The sequence below is a fragment of the Idiotropiscis lumnitzeri genome, chromosome 4 (assembly GCF_059441095.1).
Source record: "Idiotropiscis lumnitzeri isolate Australia: NSW breed Sydney's pygmy pipehorse chromosome 4, RoL_Ilum_1.0, whole genome shotgun sequence".
In the NCBI taxonomy this organism is placed as follows: Eukaryota; Metazoa; Chordata; class Actinopteri; order Syngnathiformes; family Syngnathidae; genus Idiotropiscis; species Idiotropiscis lumnitzeri.
In genome coordinates, this window is record NC_142394.1 from 3,754,500 (window position 1) to 3,775,199 (window position 20,700).

The 20,700-nt window shown below is 39.0% G+C and overlaps 1 protein-coding gene across 4 annotated transcripts in view; it reads left to right on the plus strand.

Moving 5' to 3' along the window:
• gria1a (glutamate receptor, ionotropic, AMPA 1a) overlaps positions 1-20,700 on the plus strand; it is a 75,274-nt gene that overhangs the window by 5,780 nt on the left and 48,794 nt on the right. For all 4 annotated transcript variants that reach the window (XM_088294940.1, XM_088294942.1, XM_088294943.1 and 1 more), the window contains exon 3: positions 14,463-14,702. In XM_088294940.1, the coding sequence (XP_088151066.1) occupies positions 14,463-14,702 (240 nt within the window). The remainder of the gene's footprint in view (positions 1-14,462; positions 14,703-20,700) is intronic.

Here is a 20,700-nt window from a genome sequence, read left to right on the forward strand (position 1 = left end):
ACTATGGGCTGATATTTGTCCCATGTATATTGTTGTTGTTGTTGTTTTATTGATGGTGCAGTTTACAATCTTCAAAACAAAAGCGCAGTTTGGCTGAAGAGAATATCTATCTACCTGGAATCCATTGCTCATCCTAGAGGCACCGTAAAGTGACCGTATGTCTGTCACTGAGGTTTGATTTTTTTTTTTTTTATTGTTTTTCCACGGCGAACTGAATGTGAGTATATGCAGTATTGAATTTTTAGTGAGGTGCACTTTTTTTTAATTCTTGTGAATTCTTAAATTCATTTTCAAGTTTTTGAGATACAGTTCCTTACAAAAAAATTCAGATAGAAAAAATTCTGATTCAAAGTAAACAATAAATATACAATTTATGTAATTCTAATTCAGTTTTTCAATTCAATAATTCAGTTTTCAATTAAAATATTCAAGTTGAGCAATTCACATTAAAATCAACAATATTAAGATTCAGTTTCTAGTGGCACAAATAGCCCATATAACACTGACAGTAAAACATTTGAATAGCTCAAGAACAGCGGAGTCATTATCTATAGCTCTTGATAAGGATAAACTATCATGATTAGTTCAATACGTTAGTAGTATTGTTTGGAGACGGCTTTAATGAAAAGTGAAATATTAATCCATCATTTGTCCGAAAAAAAGAGAAGACTAAATAACATGAAGAAATGATTATTTATGAGACTTCCAGTCCATGGTGATGAAATCAAAGTTCCAGGTTGTATTCTACCAAAGGAATGTTTTTCTTTCTTTTTTTTTTTTTTTGTTTACTTAGTCTTTTTGTATCTAGCATCGCGATGGTGTATCCTTTGACATGTGGCCGACACATCTGACAATTTGGAGACAGAACGTCTGTCTAATCTTACCTCTGCTGTTACCACAGCTATGTAGATAGACCGCTGGTCTGACACGATTGTGGTGAATTCGATCGGAGCACAAGCAGTGAGAATCTGAGCTCCATGGAGATGTCTGTAGAAGTGATGTAATTATTTTGTATTCATACATATGACAACAGCTGGCATCAAACCCTCTGAATCAATATAAAAATCAATTCCTTTAATGTTATTACACTATTCAATAATCTCACTGGCTGGCACACAGCTATGAGGTAACACAAATGACATGATGTCCGCAGACAAATTTATGTTGCCAGTGGAAATCTTATTTAAAAAGACTGAGAGAAGCCACTATGATTGGTGACAAATCAAGTCGGCTGTGTTCACGCCCACAATGGAGTTAACCGCCTTTTTTTTAAAAACAGGCTTGCGAAGTTACCAACATCTGGTCGAACACGCCACCATCCAGAATGCCTCTCGCCACGGCCAATTTGCAGCAGCCTCTACAAAGTGTAGCATTTAAATGGTTTGTTTTGTTTTCTTTGCTCCATGCAACCCAAATTTGGCAAAGCTTTTGTCCATTCAAAGTGAACAATTTGACAGTTCGTCTCTTGCTGTCATCATACGTGTTTATTATGACTGAATTGCAGAGCTGCTGAATTGCTATCATTGCTCGTCAAGTAGCAAAATATCCATTAAAACGATAAAGCAGGAACGTGAATATGTTTATTTGAAACAGCATACCAATCGGAATGGAAAGGTTCAAAATGAAGATACGGTAATTGCCTCGTGTGCGTTTTTCAGTCTGCCACCAAATCAGGACATTTCAATGTCTGATACAAAAATTAAACTCAGCACAATACCACTGAGAGAAAAATATACCTGGTTGTATTTAGCAAAAATGAAATATTTTTTCTTGAGTGGGTCAACAAGCAACTCTCTAATTTATTCTTTATCATGTAAATATGCTCTGGCTACTGAATTAAAATAAGTAAGCATTTGTGTAAAGAATTCACCAGTCACACGTGTACACAAAAACAATAGCTAACTAGAGATTGGGCAGATGTGTTTCATGTATTATTCAGTACAACACATCCAAAGCAAACACTCCATAGAATTAGGAATTTCAAATATTCAATAATTCCCCCTGGAAAATTAGCTTTAGTAACAACTGTTATGCATAATTCTTCTCTGCGGGGAAAGGGAAAAGAAATGATTATCACCCTTCAACCTTATTTGGGTGTTTTCATCCATGTACCTTTTCCCCCCGCACCTTCCGGGTTTAAAGGCAGTACTTATCGCGTCAGCTTGGATGCACTGCAAGTGTTGAGAAGAAGCTTAAGCTGCATTCTTTTAGAGCTGGCGGCTGCTGTGGGAGAGCCTTGGGGGTGATGTACTATATTGTGTTGCTTGTCTGTCAGATCGTGAGGTGCAGCTTACAGGTGACTGACATGTGCAGTCCTTTCATGATTAGAGGGATTGCTTGGATGTAATATTGAAAAAGAATAGCAGGTTATTTGTTGAGGGCAAAACAAAGAATTGAGGTAGAAATGAAAAAATAAGTCACTGACAACCACTCTCTCAGAGCGAGATTCTGGCAGGTGCTAGTTTGATGAATGAGGAGCCAACATCGGGGATTGTGAATGGCCCATAGCAATCAATGTAGATCGGCCAAAAGTGCTCCCAAAGCAGCAGAGTGATGGAGCGTTGAGCAAGCGGATTGTTCCTGTGTGCTGTGTCCACCCGTGTTGCCTTACACAAGAAAGGCAGAAAAAATTTGCACAATCGGCACAATGACGGGAGGAAATAAATGGTTAGGGGGGGGAAAGAATAACTGATATGTCATTTGATTTCCTTTCTGCTATTGCCATTGTCACATACAGTACGAGTAAATACAAGTAAGCAGTTCAGTTGAAAATTGTGTTCCAGAAATCTGTAGTTTGTATACAACCTTTAAAAACAGTTGAGCTGCTAAATTAATCTTCAGTAAATTATAATATTAATAATTACATAATTACACACACACACATATATATATATATATATATATATATATATATAAAGAGAGAGAGAGAGAGAGATAACTCAGTTTGAGTTACTTCAAAAATAATTTGCATATATTGTATTTTTTTGTAATAAAATATTTATATAATATTTATATAAAATATTGTATGTATTGTATTTTATTAGCTGGACATCTTTAGTTCATCATCTCAGAACAAAACACCCTGCTCAAGTTACCACTGGGCCTTGCAAACCAAGACTGCTGGAGTGTGGTGCTTGTGGGCAGTTTTGAGAAATATTTCGAAGAAAAATACCTGTAAAGATGTCTGCGTTTAGATCATATTCAAGAATCCAAGAAAGCTATTTGAACAGTCTTTGTATTAGTAATACATCATATTCTGTGATTGATGAATAATTAGTCAAAAAATGTAATCACTTGACAGCACTAATAGTTTTATATACACACACACACGCACATATATATATATAAGAAAGTGATCACTTATTGGTCAATTAATAATTCAATTAATGTAATTCAATCATTCCGATGGGGCAAAATGTTGCCATTTTTTGTTTCCCACCAAAATTTACCAACTGTAAAGCTTGGAACTCCTTCTTCTTCTTCTTTTCTTTTTTTTTTTTTTTTTTTTGAGCTGTACTGTCATTATTACCAATTACTCATTGGCTCATAATTGTGGCCACCCTCGTTGAGGGCGATATATGCACATGAAAATGACAAAAATATGACTTGGTAACTTCGGAACCAGTCTTGTCCCAATGATTTCCTGTTATGGATTTTATTTTCCTTAAAACTTGTATATTGAATTCTGCAATGTTCGTTTTCCAATCATCCAGTGTAGCTGATGTCACTTTCCTTGTCATTTCCCCTTCACTGTGCGCCAAAGCACTCTCAATGCTCTTGCTGCTTCTTTGTATTCAAACAGCATCCCCAGTATTTAAAAGAAATCTGTCATCTCTGGAGGTAATGGCAGCTGGGATGTGGAGGTCTGAGCTTGTGATGTGTTGGGCGGCAATTAGAAAACAATGTGTTCGGGGATGCAGACTGAGCGCTCCATGATGGCAGCTGTCATGTTTTTGGTGGCAAAGACAGCAGTGAAGTTGTTCCTTTGTCACCGACTGCACATCTCGGGAGCCTTCGCAAACTCTAATAAAGAGCAAATTCTACAAGTATATTAAACAGTGTGACACATTGCAGCTGCTTTCGCCGCACAGTGCTGTTCTCATCCACAAAATGCCTCCTCCTGTGGCATTGAATCACAGCCGTGCCGTGTCACCAAATGTGAAAGAGTTGAGGATTGTTGGAACAGCGGAATGCACGTCCCACGCACAAATTAGGTGTTACACATGTAATAGAATTTCTCTGAGTAAATAAGACTTCAGTGACTAGTAAACCTACTATCCAATCCATAAACATAACCACATTGTAAATTTGTGAATGCTGAGCGATTGCAACAAGACGATTGCTGAATGCTAAACACATGGACAGTACTGCTTTAGTTTATATATATATATATATATATATATATATATATATATATATATATATATATATATATATATATATATATATATTGTGCTGTCAAGTGATTATTTTTTTAACTAATTAATCCCCAAAAATTCCATGATTAATCATGATTAATCACATTTTTCAACTACTATTTTTTGCGAAGCTTCTAATAAAGCTTATAATTGATGTAAAATCACCAAATATGAAGTATATTTAATTCAAAGACTGTTCTAATAGCTTTCTTGGATTCTTGGATTCTTGAATACGATCTAAATGGAGACATCTTTGCAGACATTTATTTTCGAAACAGTTCTCAAAAATACCCACAAATGCCACACTCCAGCAGTGTTGGTTTGCAAGGCCCAGTGGTAACTTAAACGCAGTGTTTTGTTCTGAGACGTGCTAAAGACACCTAATTTGGCACAATATTTGCAAAGTATGCAATTTATTTTTTAAGTAAATCAAACTGAGTTAACTGAGTTCAAATTTTGGGGATTAATCACCTGAGTTAATGCTTGAATTTTGACAGCCCTAATATATATATATATCTATATATATATATATATATTTCCTCAAAATTACTTAATTACTTTTTTCCTTTGAAGGGTTGCTAATCATTTTATTTGAGGAGCAAATTACAAAATTTAAGGAACATTGTTTTTTCCCGGTTAATCACAAAAACCTGTAAGGGTTATATTAAACAATAAAAATATGACAATATAACAAAGAAGTTGAATATAGGGCTATTGGATATTTTAGTATTCAAATATTGTATTGAGAATTCAATAGAAAGTTAAGGATATTATTACTCAATACATCTTACTTTCTAACTATCACATGGTATCCTTTCGTGTTTAAAAAACTCATTTTTTTATATACCAGGCAGAAAATTTTAGTTTATAATCTACAACTTGTTGCTGGATATCCATTTCAAACAAATCTAAATTTAAACGTACCATTCCTTGTATAATAAAAAAAAAAAAAAAGGCAAAAAATGCTTTAACAGCCTTTGTGTAACTCGACTTGAGCAGATAGCATTTTAGCATGACACATAAGGATACAGTATCTTCATGGTTGTAGGTTTTTGAGTTTAGACCAACTAACTATACAGTAATACAAGTTTTGGAAGTGTGAGAGACCCTAAAATAAAGATCCATAGAGCGGAAACAGTTGAAATGGTTTTAAATGTTAAATTGTGTTCTCAGTAACTTCATTGAAAGTCTTCAGATGATTCACTTGTTACATAATAATCCTCAAGAAGGGTTTTCTTGACTTTATGTAGTTAAGAAACTAGGAGATTTTTCTCAAATTCATATGAGAGATATGCTTTTCACTTGTGGAACAAAAGTCCCTGAATATATGAGGTCTGCTCAAAGTGTCAGTTCATTTAAATCAGGGCTGAAAACATTATTTTAGCATTCTTGTGACTCTATCTTTATTCTCACTTTATTTTCATTCTCATTTTCACCCCCATTTGCACACTATCTTTTAATTTATCGAGACTGATGCTTTTTTAATCCATTCATTATCCAAGCCGCTTATCTCCTCACACTGGAGCCCATCTCGGCCGTCTTCGGGCAGTAGGCGGGGTACACCCTGAGTTGGTTGCCAGCCAATCGCTGGGCAGAGAAAGATAAACAAACATTCACACACACACAATCCCACCTAGGGACAATTTAGAGTGTTCAATTAAGATACCATGCATGTTTTGGGAATGTAGGCGGAATCTTTTAATCTAATTATTTCAGATGGTATTAATGTGATTTTCTTTTCCAATTTCTCAATATTTTGTTTCACTTTCACTGTTTTATGTAAAGCACTTGCACATGAAATGCACTGTAAATCCTTTGTTGTGATTATTAATAAGCAAAAATAAGAGCACAACAAATTGCACAACTCAATTCTTTAAATGTTTTTTACTGAGTTTTTTTTTTCATTCCAACTGAAAAGATTCTGATTGAAGATTTCTGGTGTTATGCGCCACTGCGTTCAAAAGAAGAGCAGAGGTGTGACACCACAGTTTGATGTAAACACTCAAGTGATTTATGGATTTTATGCATTATCTTAGCACAGCATTTGGAATTGTTTTAACAAGTTTATTCAAGCAACAGGTTGATCAAAACAAGTTACAAAGATCTCACGATCTCCCCCCCCAAATCTCTCTTTCCCTCAATCAATCGATCAATCAATCGATAGATAGATAGATAGATACTTTTGATGGCATGGTAGTGCCAATTGTAATTATAAAGTACTCAGTCATTTTGTGGTATTAAAACATGTTGAATGAGAAATGTCAGCGATATTTTTGTTCAAACTGATGTGTGTATGATTTTAGAAAAGTTAGCTTTGAGGCTAAACCAGAGTGTCAGCAGCACACAAAATACATGCCACTTTTTAAAATTAATGTTCCAGCTTTTCTTATTTTAAACACAATAACAAACAGTCCAGGACTTTCACAAAGGAGTGTATAGTATACTCTCATTGTCATTTAATAGGAAGGGGATACTAACTGACAGATACAAATTTAACGTTGATGACGGGGTTAGCTACAAGAGTTGTCTCATTCCAATTTCTGAATGAATTAGCATGCCACTTTTGTTGCCTCTTCCCACACCACATATTCACCCCATCACTTCTACAACTGAAACTGTGAGCGAAATTCAGCCACCGCCCTTACAGACAAAGATGCCGATAACGAGTTAATTGCAAAAGAAGGAGGAGATAATTGGTATTTCCATACGGCGTGATGGGAGATGGTCTCGGCTGGGGTTCTAAACCTGCTGCCCAGGTATTTATTCAGCAGGTGTCAGGGCAGGGCCGCACACCACAGGAAAACAGTGAGGAGGAGCGACAATAGTCTGGCAGGGGCGGGTTAGCGAAGAAGAGAGCGAAGCGCCCGGTGCTGAGGCGAGTGTTCTTGCACCCTCGATTACCTGTCTAATGAGGCGATGCAGCACCATTGTTTTATTACTTAGAGGAAATGGGAGAAATCTAGATTTCACCCAGCAATCCCTATTTCCCACTGCTAGGCCGGCATTTGTTTTCTCTGTACGCTGCAGTCTCCTCCATTATCTCTTCTCCAAAGCAATAATACATCTGTTTTTTCCCCTCTCCTACCACCAGATTCATACTTCTACTGTCTGCACCTCAAGTATTAAGACTTTCCTGCTTATTATTAACTGCACATTAGTCCAGTTAAAATGGCGCAATCAACCACACAAAGCGACAAAGTGTGGATGTAATTACTGCTTTTTTATCTTTTTTTTTTTATGCGTTCCACCTCATTTTATGTACCTCATCCATCTTTTCATCTCCTTTCCCTTTTCTCGTCCATCTTTTTTGTGACACAAACACACATGCTCACCCATAGAGATCAGGAACAGCAGTGTCATAAACACCGCTTCATTGCTCTTGCAGAAGCTTCAATTCTCTCTGGAGCCAGAGGAGCTAAAGTAGTTTATACGGGGGAATAGCAAGCACACCTCCCTTGAGCACAACACTCCAGGGGGCATGTGGGATCTCAAGAGAGATGCAAAGGGCCAAAACATCAAACTCTGGAGGAAAAAAAAAATAGCACCAAAAAAAAAAAAAAAAAAAAAATGCATGGTTGGATGAAAGTTTTTGCCCGTGCACTGAGAGGTGCCATGAATCATTTTGTGCAAAAGACATCCCAACTCAGTACGCCACCCAGTCACTGATGGAGACATTCATGCAGAACCACGCTGGTGCTGTGTCCCTGTCCCTTGAGCCCCGGTTGTGTGCACACAGGGAGATTGATTGCACTGTGTGAGTCACGCTGTGTCGGAGGGCTCCCTCACTCAGCCACCCATCACCTGAGGGTTTCTTCACAAGCTGCGTGTGCGAGATGCTCTGCGAATAAGCTATTGTCTTCTTCCTTTGTTCGGCCTCTCATTAATGTAGCTTATTATTCTCCGCAAGATGGATGGGACCAGAGGGGGTACAACATGCTCTGTTTTTATTACACACATCATCTGACAGTTATCAGCCATGGGTGGCTGAGCGGAGCGCGATGGCGTACATCTTCCCGTGTCTGGTGTCAGATGTGTTTATCTCCCCTCAAAGTGCTATGCGGTTGATTGAGTGACCCTTCACCCTTGTGGAGGAGGTGTGTATTACCAACTGATCTGACAGGAGATGCCCTGCCCTTGTCATTGTCTCTCCCTTAACCCTCAAACAAAAATAAAAACAATACAGCATCAATGTGACTTTCAGCAATGGATAGGTTTGTTAGTTACAACTCAAATTCATACGTGACCATGATGATGAGCTTCGTATTTTACACGAACATCCACTTAAAAAATCTATAATTAATCAATGCAATAACTCCGCAATGCGATGCAGCAATGCAAATCTAATGATTGCTTTCCTCAGTAATGTGAGAGAAAGTGACATCCCATGCTTACGTTGTCAGGTTACTTACATTTTGCAACTTTTCTTGATTGAAAAGAAAACAAGATTTGACAGCATCAGCCTTGAAACAAAAAGCTGTGGTTTGGTGGCTGAAAGCTTACCTCAGTTTAGCTTGGTTGTATTAATGTAGACTCAATCACAGGCTAATTTATAAAAATGTTTGCCTTGGATTTAGTATACTGATCCTTTTTCTGTAAAGTGCATTGGGAGTTGTGTTGAGCATCCTTGTCACATATCCTGTTTTGTGGAGTCGCCTGCCGTGTCAATCTTCCGCCGAGAGGCCCTGTTAAAAAGGAACCTTTTGGATGACTGAATAGGAAGCTTCCAATCAGTTTGCTCTCTCTCTTTCTCTGGGTGAACCTGACTTCCTTCGACTGAGAAATTCCCTCAGCTCTTCTAACCTTAATGGTGCACATGATAATGGCTGGCAAGTCCTAGGGGAGGAAAATGGTCGCGTGTTCCATCTGTGTGTGTTTGAGAAGACACACTGTAAAACATGCTGTCGATTTTAAGGACATATAGATTGCATGTGGCGGTAGTCCGTATGTGAGTGCACGTGGTTTCACTGAGAATGAATCAGAGAAAACAAATCTTTCCAACTTTTTATACCACTGCAATTGCAAACGTTTTATATAACCCTAAATAAAATGCGACGTCTGCTCGGCAACAGGAAGCTGTTGTGTCTGGAGCCAGAAGAAGCTCTTCCACACACGCCTCTTCCACTCAAAATTCTCACAGCAGCCACCTAGATTTCTGATTAATGTTGCAGAAAAAAAGAGCCACTATGTGTGATATGTACAATATATATTGTATCCGAGCATCTCTTAAATTGGAAAAAAAAATAAAAAAATGAGACATAAAACTCGATGTCTGCTCTCTGCCCCCGTGGGAGCAGAGTGAAAGCTGCTGTGTGCGCAGGTGGAAGTTCTGCCTATTCGCCCAATCACTGGTTCTACAAGTGGACTTTTAGTGGTCAAAAGTCAAAAGTCTAAAACACTCTGAAGACGCAGCCAGCAAATGCCTGTGAAGCAACCAAACTTGATCATTTGAAGCTGGATCAAAATAAACTCAGGCTAGTACCAAGGAAAACTCAAGCGACAGAGGATCTTGATGACATTAAGAGATTGCTCGACTTTTTGACCGAGGATTTGGAAGGTTTCGGGTGAAGAGGATACCCAAAGAAAAAGCAACCAAAAACAAAAGGTCTACAAAGAGAAAATCAAAAGCAAAATCTACTTCAAAGAAATTTGTACATATAAGAAGTAGTGAAGAAAAGTATTTGCTTTAAAAGAATAAATTGATTTTATATAACACAAAAAGGAGCTTTTATGGTAAATTACTGGAGGAAAGTAAATCTCATGTACAAAGGAAATGTAAGCTGATCGGTCATGTTATTCAGAACAGGTGTCACTCAATGGAATAACAACTTATTTTATAAATTGTGCTGATATTATAATAAGCATCTTAAGTTAAATGACGATGACTACTTTGTGAATATTGGCACATCATTGGCCCTGAGAATCTGATGAGAAAAAAAGGCAAGTTTAAGAAGTTAAAAAATAATAGTAATCGAACATTCGCATATCTTTGTGGGGTGGGTGAGGCGGATATAATAGAATTTGTCAAGAAAATGGAAATGGAAAACTGATATACTAAATAATGTCAACAAATATCAACAAATTTATTTTTCAACCACTGACACACATATATGTCATTTGTCATTTCAAAAGGGATTTTGTTTCTGTTAAAATCAAATTGGCAAAAGTGATTCCCTTCTTTAAAAATGGTGATTAATATCGTTTGAAATTTTTAGAGCAGTATCCCTGCTTCTATGATGAGAATAGTCACTTGTGAAACAATTGAATTAGTTTCATGATAAAAAATATAATTTAAAAAGCAAAATTGTTAAGGATATTGCAAATCCAAATTAATTACATGAAAATGATATTACAACTTTGTAGTTAATATCTTGAGCTACAGAAAGCATTTGACACAACAGATCACAGTCAACTGTAGAGGTGTGTCAAAAGGGATGTTGCCTAGTCATGGCTAGAAAGCTATTTGTTTTTACAATATTGTGAAACGCTCTTTAAGAAATTCAAGGGAAATATATTTCTGTAATTAGAGTGAAGCATTGGAATGATGCAAATACATATTGGAAAATCTAGACTCCACTCATGTTTTCAGGTCACCATGTCAACAACATGCCCACCATGTTTGTGGAATATGTTGTCATAACATTTTTGGGGAGGTGTAATTACAGTGTTTTTGATATTTGACTTCATCTTACACTATAAATGAACTATTTATCTTTGCATTATTTTGGAGCTAATTTATCAGAGGATTCTGGCTACTTTTAATGAGGATAAACTATTTAACTAGTCAATGTTCACATTTTCAATCATATTAAATTCAATTACTGTCTATGCTTTGCAGTGATAATTTTAGTTTGATTGCTAACACATCTACATCTCCTAGCAACCATCCTGAATGTTTTAAATCAGATGCGATGGGGGGGAAAAAGAAACTGTCACTGACATGCCCTCTTTGTGCAGCCGACACAGACACTTCTGTCATTTGATATTTGGCTGATGCCAAGGAGAAGGACAGCTGCATGCTACAGGCAACAATGAATAGGCAAGAACGTAACTGTGTGAGTTGTTTTTGACACTCGCTCCTGTTGTGGCCCTTTGGGATTTCAGATTTTCTTTCATGTGGCTTGGAACTCTTTGGCCTCAGCTGTTGCAAATCAATGTGCTTTTCTCCCCGATGGAAATAGCTGGGAGATGTTAGAAGTGTAAACTCTCCATAAAGTTCCCCTACATCTGTATGCATAAGGCTGTTGTTTCTGGGTGCTGTTTGTTTGAAGTGTAAATGAAAATGTGACACAGCGGAATTGTGAGTCAAATCTTCCATTATTTGCAATAGTCTCCGTGGATTTTTTTAAGCCAAGTCAGTTTGGCATTTTCACTAATTCCTGGAAAGGAATCCTAATTATGACAAAACACTCGAGTTCCACTCCAGCTTTGAATGTTTTTTTTCTCCCCGCAGCTTTTAATTCCTGCCAGAGAACTTCAGTGGTGCCGCCATGACATCGCTTGAAAGATTGGTTCCCGGACCCGAAGGATGCCAGTTCGATTCTCACTCCTCTATCATCATGTTGCAGTGCCGTAGAGCAAGATCCTTAACATCAAAGTACTCTGATGCTCATCAGTATTAGAATAAGGAAACCAGACTCAAAGTACTTCACATTTAATCCTCAGCCCCTCCAAAAAACGAAAATAAAAAAACAAATCCCAATTGGAGTATTACAGCTTTGAATTTAGTCAACTTGGTTCGCATAAATTCCAGTGTTGAAGCTGCTTCCGTCCTTTGGAGTAATTAAGTAAATAGCCCAAAAAAAATTATATACTGAAAGTCACAAACCTTTGCGAAAGTCTCAAGAAATGCCGATATCACTCACAGTTTGACAGTTTGCCTTCCGATTTAGTGCAATGTTTTCCCAGTTATTTTGGGGGATTTGTTTGAGCTTTAGGGTGTTCAAATTGGAGGTGTCGTTATATGTTCGGTGCTATGCTCACATCAGATTAGACCGCTTCATGCTTTTCTTACCAGCCTGGAGCAGGAACGCCAATTGGCCAAGTGGCTCCATTTCCTTTCTCTATTTCTAGTGAGAAAATAGTTAAAACGCATACTGTAGCAGGGAAAAATTGAGTCGTATATCAGGTACAGTAATAAGCTAACAGAGCGTATTGCAAAGTAATGGGGCAATGTAGAAATTCAAACAGGATCCCGTAAAAATTGAGTCTAGAATAGTTTGAGTCAAAATGCAATGTATAGTGGTAGAATAACTCAGAATATGCATTTACAATCCATAACATGTGGAGGCCATGAAGAAATGAATCAGTGGCGAGGTGCAAAATGTCTATTTCAGGGCTTGCTTTAAGTAGGGTGAGTCACCAGGCTTTTGGAGCACTCAAGGCTGCATGTGTGTGTGTGTGAACATGTATTTTCATGTGTATGTCCCCTCGGCCCTCCCCTTCGCCCTCTGTCTTCGTCATAGGCAAGAACACACATTTGCCTGCCCGGAGGGTGCAGGTCTGTGACAGGTTAGGCGTTTTGGATACCGGCCATCCTCACTGTCTTTTCCCCGGCTTCTGGTGGCGAGCTGGCCCTGGCGCAGGGGACAGGCAGGAATATCAATCTGTTCTGGTAAATACTGAGATACGGACCACCAATTGCCACAGCAGAAGTGGCCCGGACCAAAAACGGCACGTGTGAATCTCGCGTGTAACTAATGACAAGACTGCACACATAAATGAGCTATTTTGGGATATTCGGGTGTGAATGACTTTAGCTTGACAGACAGAAAATGAGTGGAAGAGAGGGGGAGAAAGGGAGGGATGAAAGCAAATGATAGATGGAAGCCGCCTACTGCTGCCAATGAAATGTCAGTGGAACCCCGGGGATACATTGATTAACCTCTCTACACCTAATCTGCCTTCAGCTCCTGCAGCTTCCACTGACGGTAAACAGACAGGCTGCTGGAAAACAAATGGATAGGGTTCCGGTACGGCGTGCACGTCCACAACCGGAGCACCTGGTTTGAATGAATAGAAATATTTTTAGTTTCAACAGAAATAGCTTTTGTTGTGATTAAAAAGTCCAGTCATGTGCTGTGAACACCTCTACCTTTTTGAAGACTTATCCATTTGTCTCATACAATTACTGACGTCAACTAATACAAACATGGATTGCACGGGGCGACCATGCAAACTCCACACAGGAAGCCAGGAGCCGGAATTGAATCCTGTCTTAGGACTACTTGATCTTTTGACCTGGCTCATTTTGCCATAAGACATTCTTGCCTCAGAAGTGGCACGCTGAGCGGTTCTGAGCTGGTTAACACCGGCGCTAGCAAGTCACATGTCCATCCGAAGGTGTTTGATCATATCCATCCATCCATCATCTGTACCGCTTCTCCTCACTAGGGTCGTGGGGGGTGCTGGAGCCTATCCCAGCTATCTTTGGGCAGTAGGCGGAGGACACCCTGAACTGGTTGTCAGCCAATTGCAGGGCACACAGAGACGAACAACCATCCGCACTCACACTCATACCTAGGGGCAATTTCGAGTGTTCAATCGGCCTACAATGCATGTTTTTGGAATGTGGGAGGAAACCGGAGTACCCGGAGGAAACCCACGCAAGCACGGGAGAACATGCAAACCCCACACAGGATGGCCGGAGCTGGGATTGAACCCACGCCCGATGCTGTGTTTGATCATATTACAAGGCAGAATTTAATTTGATTGCAAAAGTTGCAATAGGCCAACTGGTCATTTGTTGAGCAGAGTTAAGGTTAAGACACACTTTCATTCAGCGTATAAATGGCACACACGCTTTTGTGCGTAGTGCTTGCACACACATCGTCTTCACTGGTTCGCCAGGCAAGGTTCATAGAATGGTTCCCACTTTCGTCCTCCAAATTTCCTGCTTGTAATTGTGGCACATTTCTAAAGTCATAATGTAGCCTCTGTCGACAGCACTATTATTTATTTGCATTGTAATTACAGGTGATTTTGTTCTTCAAACGTTCACTTCCAAAATTCATTCACAAGTGTTTGTTTTTTGTTTTTCCCCTGCAGTCTGCTCCCAGTTCTCCAAAGGTGTGTATGCCATCATCGGCTTGTATGACAGGAAGACGGTCAACATGCTCATGTCCTTCTGCGGCGCCCTGCACGTCTGCTTTGTTACGCCGTCCTTCCCGATCGAGACCGCCAACCAATTTGTCATCCAGCTGAGGCCTGAGTTGCAGGATGCTCTCGTAGGTGTGATCGAATACTATGGGTGGGACAAGTTTGTCTACATGTACAGTTCCGACTCTGGTAGGTACCATATCTATCTATCTATTATTAGACTACGGGGTGATGACATGCTGAACTTGCTGCATTATAGTTTTCATGTATTTTTACTGTAAGATATGATACTGTATATGTTTGCACGAATGAAGCCTAAACATCAGATATGGTCATCTTGGGCAGTTCTTCAAAGCATCTGTTGCAGTGGCGGCAGAGAGTTTTGGATTTGGGTCTTCAGTGGTCTGTTATTAGTGACTTAATCCACCTCTTAATAATGACATTGTATCGCAAAATAATGCACAAAATAATTGCTCTATAACACGGCTATGTTCACACTGCAGAGCCTGTTACAAAACTGACTAAAAACAAGTTGGCAGATTCATGGCCGATTGTCAGTTGTCTCCCTCCCAATCAGTCACTCCTGCCTGTACGGAACACATATTGGGCTTTTGATGCTGTAAAGGTCGGCTGTGTACGGATGAGCTATCATATTTCATCTCCAACCATTCTAAAAGCAATATTGTCAGGTTACTGGCTAGGAGGAGCACCCAAATGCAGGGAAGCAAGATTGCAGGGGAGTTGATTTAATTTTGAAGAAAACAAAATGGCAAACAGGGTACATGGAGAAACCAAAATATTAAAGTACAAAACAGGAATCAAAGTAAAAAATAAACACTTGACTTGACTTGACAAAAGCAACAAGACGTGGCCTGGACGATGACAGTTGCTAACTGACATTAACACTCACTGAACTGTAGAAAATGACCGACAAGGACTAAAAGGAACCAGGGAACTAAACACAAGCTTTAAGCTTTAATGTGACCCACAAAGGAACACGAGGAAAAACATGAAACTAAAGTAAAAAACTTAAAACAACAAAGACAGAACAAATTTTACAGTTAACAATTAATATATAACAAAATAAAATTTTAAATAAATCTCTGTTCCTCTCATTCACTCCCAAAACATTTCCAGATTGAAAAAAAACACTTAGCAACATTGTTGTTGACCAAGCCTTATAAAGTCTAATTTTCTTGAAAAGTACACCTTGAAAAATAACTTTTAATCATGGTCTGACATTGTCCTCCATCATAAATCAAGCTTTGATGCACATTAGAGGACAGAGAAATTCACTCGTCACCAAGCCTTGGAGAATGCGTTCAGTGGTGAAACTAAAATCTGATTGGCTTGCTTGCATGGCAACACAGACTTGACTGGACCAAAAAAAAAAAAAAGAAAAACGTTTGGCCAAGGTGCCCAATATGAACTGAAGACAAAAGCCTGTTGGAAATAAATGATAAGTTGTGAGTAAATGTAGGTATTTTCTTCTCATAGTGTTTGGGCCTGCAGAGAAGGCTTTCAATGTGCTTCGTCCTGTTTCGCCGAATCCAGACGTTAACCCACATAATTATTACAAGAGGATGTTTATGTCTGTAATTGACATCATATGCATCTACCTGTCTAATTATGGTGCTTATGAGTGTACGTTTTTCATACACATTTGTCATCTTAGCCTGCTTGCACTTTACATCGTCATGGAGACGCCTATGAGGTGTATGAATGAGGCCATTCAGTATACTGTGTAATTGTCTTTATACTGGGCTGGAGTCCTGAAAAGAAAAATGCACCAGCACTGACTGGCAGATAAATCACACAATACAACCAAAGATTCCGCTTTTCATTGTGCTCATCTCAGCAGGAATTACTGGTGCTTGAAAATACACTGACAGAACTAAAGAAGTTATCCTCATGTTTGCTTATCTGCTTCCCTGGAATGCAATCAGCGCTTTCCCTTCCCATGTTGTCAGGTCCTCTCCTCTGGGATTTGGTGCATGGCCACAAATGGGGCTTTTTGTCCGGTCAAAACATTCATGCACGTATCTACTCTATGAGCAAATACATGTACACAGGTGGACCGTATATAACTTTAATCGTGACATCTTGTGCTGTTATTTCACAGATTAAAGCAGTTCCCAGAATTACATTACACTTAACATCATTCTATTTTATATCTTGTTGAATTTAATGGGGTGGCCCTTTTTATTGCAAGTGAGTGATTAGTGATGGGCATAGCTAAGGGGTTGAACTCGACAAGTAAAAGGATTCTCTTTGCGAAAGTGGAGCCCAGCATGTGGACATAAATTTGTAAAGACAACAAAAGCATTTTCATTTGTGGAGTCGGCACTTCATCACCAACCATTGTACCAACCATTGTTGGCATCCGTGACGCCAAACACCAAAACTACTAACACTCCTCGAGCTCAGCGTGTCAATAACTTCAATCAATAATGGCCCATTTATCACGAGCTAACACTGGAAGGTAATGCTAATATTTGCAGTCCTACAAAATTCATTATAGCTTTTCATAACTTCGGATCTTGACATGAGTCAATGTTTTGATCAGCAGTCCAGAGGTGGGCAAGTAATTTTGCTCAGATCCCACATGAGAAACTGGAACACTTGCCAAGGGCCAGTGTGTTAACGTCAACTTTGTTTTATACATTTTTTTTCATCTACTGAGAAAAAACATTTGGTCTTGTTTAAATAAAATGTTTTGTGTATGGATGGAGTGTATATTGTTTTCATTGCAAAATACAAATTTTATTAACATTTATTTTGTGCCAACTCCTAACAGCCATCCTTAGTCAGGAGTCACACATATTTAGATAAATGAGAAGCATAACATTATGATGACTTTTAATGCAGTGCACCCAATATGTATGGTTTATGAAACTGTAGATTCGGATACAGTATAATTAATCCAATTCTCTTGCTCCACTGTGCATGAAAAAGGGATCTTGCTAACATTTGGACCATTGTTGTTACTTTTGCCACTCTTTTTGGAAAAATAGTCGCCAGAGGGGTCAGAAAAGTTGCTACATATGACAAAGACGACGCTAAATTGGCAACACCATGGACACAAGTTGTAGCTCTTGCTCGCTAACTCACTTACCAATCACTAACAAAACAGACAGATAATAGCTACACTTGATTGGTAAACTGATTTTCACACTCAATGGGTGCTCAGGCATTCTATTGACCCAACTAATTGAAGTAAAGCATTTAAAAAGTCTATTTGACACGAATCGTCTGTAATGTTTGAAGAATGACGTTGCTACGCTTACTGATTGGCAGTGAAGATTTCACTCTCTTCCTTTGCGCTCGTGATGCGTGATGGCCTTTGTGTTCCGCACATCCTAAAGATTGTTTTCAAATATCCTGTGATCCCTTCATCCTTCACTCACTGTGTGTTCATGTTTGTGTACTGTATGAGCACCAGGTCACCCCCGTGTGATTGAGTGGTAGATTGAGTCGGTGAAATCCCTTTCAGAAGTCGTCTGTTGCCTAGATACAACATTGCAGTCATCTTAATCTGCAAGGTTATTTTAAGACTTTAAGATAATATCTCGCTTTTTGGTTGCAACGGGTTTGGCATCTGCGTGTTCGTATTTTGTCACATCTAATCTGAGTTCTTACATGAAATATTTGCCTGTCGTTTACTTTTGTCTTATGTACTGTCTTCAGGAAAGAAAGTGTACTATGAGCATTAGACGGTGCCAATTTTCACCTTGTCTATGTTCTTGTCCTCTCACCATGCAGCAGCTGCTAAAAAACTACCTAATGTTTTCTTTTACAATAGCTAAGACTAGGGAAAACATATTTGCTTGGCTATTAAACCATCATAAAAAGAAAATATCAATGAAATGGCTTCCTAAAGGTTTATTTTCTCAATTCCCAATTTCCTGGTGCCCAAGGGTGCTTGTGGGAGCTAGATTCCATCAAGATATTATTCTCATTTAGGATGCCTTGAAAGGACCGTTTTACTTTGACTTGTCCTACGAGGCCCCTTGTCAGCCTCTTTCTAAATCATTGGGGTGCATCAGCTGCTTGTCTTCATCTAAAATAGGATGTTCACTGAAGGGAATGTGACCCATAATGTAGGGGAGGAGAAAATACAATTAAAATGGGAGAGAGAGAGAGAACAAACCCTCTACGACTCAGTAATAGACCATATACTTAACTCAACCATTAATGTAAATAAAACACTGATTTTTGTCTTTTCCGTTTGATTGCTCAGTTGTGGTAAATGTCAGTGCTGAGTTAACAAATAAAAAGATGTAAAAAAACCAAAAAAAATGAAAATTGACTTGGAATATTTAAAGAAAGAAAGTACAGAATTTACAGAATAATTGTGTATTAATTTTGAAGTTAACATTGGCACTTCTTTAATAGGTTTGCATGTAAAAATGACATCAGTACTAAAACTGCCCCCCCCCCCCAAAAATACTTTTTTTTTCTGCTGAGATTTACAACAAATAGACACGCCCCCTTTTGGAGCTCGGATTGTTATTTTTTTTCCGGTTTCAGCGTTTATGCCACAGCAGGGAGGCAAGTGAGGTAATATTGCTCGCTTTGTCAGTTCTGTTGTCCAAAACGGCGACCGATTGCCACCAAAATGCAAATACACATAAGTACTCTTGTCCGCTTCAATCTGTGAAAGTAGAAAAGCGTTCTGCACAATAGTTTGGATTTATTGATATCAAACATGAGCTCATGTGATCACCTCAACAAAATCAAAAATACGTTGCCGATGACTTCTCCACTTGCACAGTTTGAAGAGCAAGAATGTGCAAACAATCCCCGACTAGTTACATTTCTGACATTTAGCGACACCAATCTTTTGTTAAGTGAGGCAGCCAAGCATGGATGTTTACACCTCCCGCCCCACACGGATAACAACAGTACATTCTTTGGTGGTGTTAAAATTAACGGCACTGCTCAGGGCAGTAAGTAGCTTTTGGTCTCAAAACAGACGACATTAGCACAACACAATTAGCTTCTTATCTGCGACTTGGTGCCGGAGATGCCAATCATGCACGTTCGCGTCCACCACGGTTTCAATTCAAGAAGCTGTCAGCGTCACGGCGCGAGTCAGCGTCAAGTTCGGATAAACACCTCAGCGATAAACCCCGGAGGTGGTCTTCTTGAACAGTGCGATCGCGGTGCAACATGTGCTTTTAGTCGGGGCCGCTTTGTAAGCATCATTGTTCAGCGAACAAAAAGCTCCAGCGAGGACGGCAACTCCACAGTTGAGTGTGGCCGCATTAGTTTCCTCTGTTACATTTCAAATTGTACGCCCCGTTGTTGGTCAAAAAACTGGGGCCAATCCTCATGCAAATGAATGTGCATGTCTACTCATTCCCACTTAAATCTCTGTAAACATCCCGACTGCTGCTTTTATGCAGGGTGTCCTCACCGTGATCAGCAAAGAACCAGGGTGCCACGTCCTCTCAGCATAATTTATGTACCTCTGCTCACTTCCATATTTCCTCATTCTCATATAAATGAGCCACGGGAGGGGTTAATCCTTTTGATATGTTGAAGTGGTCATAGGTAGGGATTTCCTCATGAACTTTGGTACCAATTGAGCACTGTTTTTGGACATTTTAAGCAATGAAAGTACAATGATTCCCAATGGAGAGTTTGCATTCGGTCCCTTTTGTGACTCTCGCAGAGACATGGGGAGAGCAGAGGGGGGCGTGGCCATATTCCTGATTAAAAGTAGGCCTTTTTCAAATTGTCACATGTCATCATTTCGCCAAAAATGAATGGATGAAAAAAGGTAACACCTACTTTCTGTTTCCTGATCAAAAAACATATAAATTGAGCTTCTTCGTGAAAAATGGGCCATCTTGGATCTTGTCTTCCTTTCATACTTTTCGCTCTATAACAAACAGCACATTTTCATTTTTTATACAATCAAAAGATTTTATTTATTTAAACTCAGCGTTCCTTGTATCAAAAACATAAGTCATTAAATTTAAAGAAAAAATGACTTTATGAGCCTTTGTGAAACTCTAGTTGGGCACTAATGGGCCCCTTTGGAAATGCTCACCGGTTCATTCAGACTGTTTGGAAAGTCAGAGCATTGCTCAAATTTTCCGTTGCGTTTTCTGTTTATTTGAGGCACAAATTGTGAATTCAGACTCGCAAAATCAGATGTAAAACAGCTCATTTCGAACCT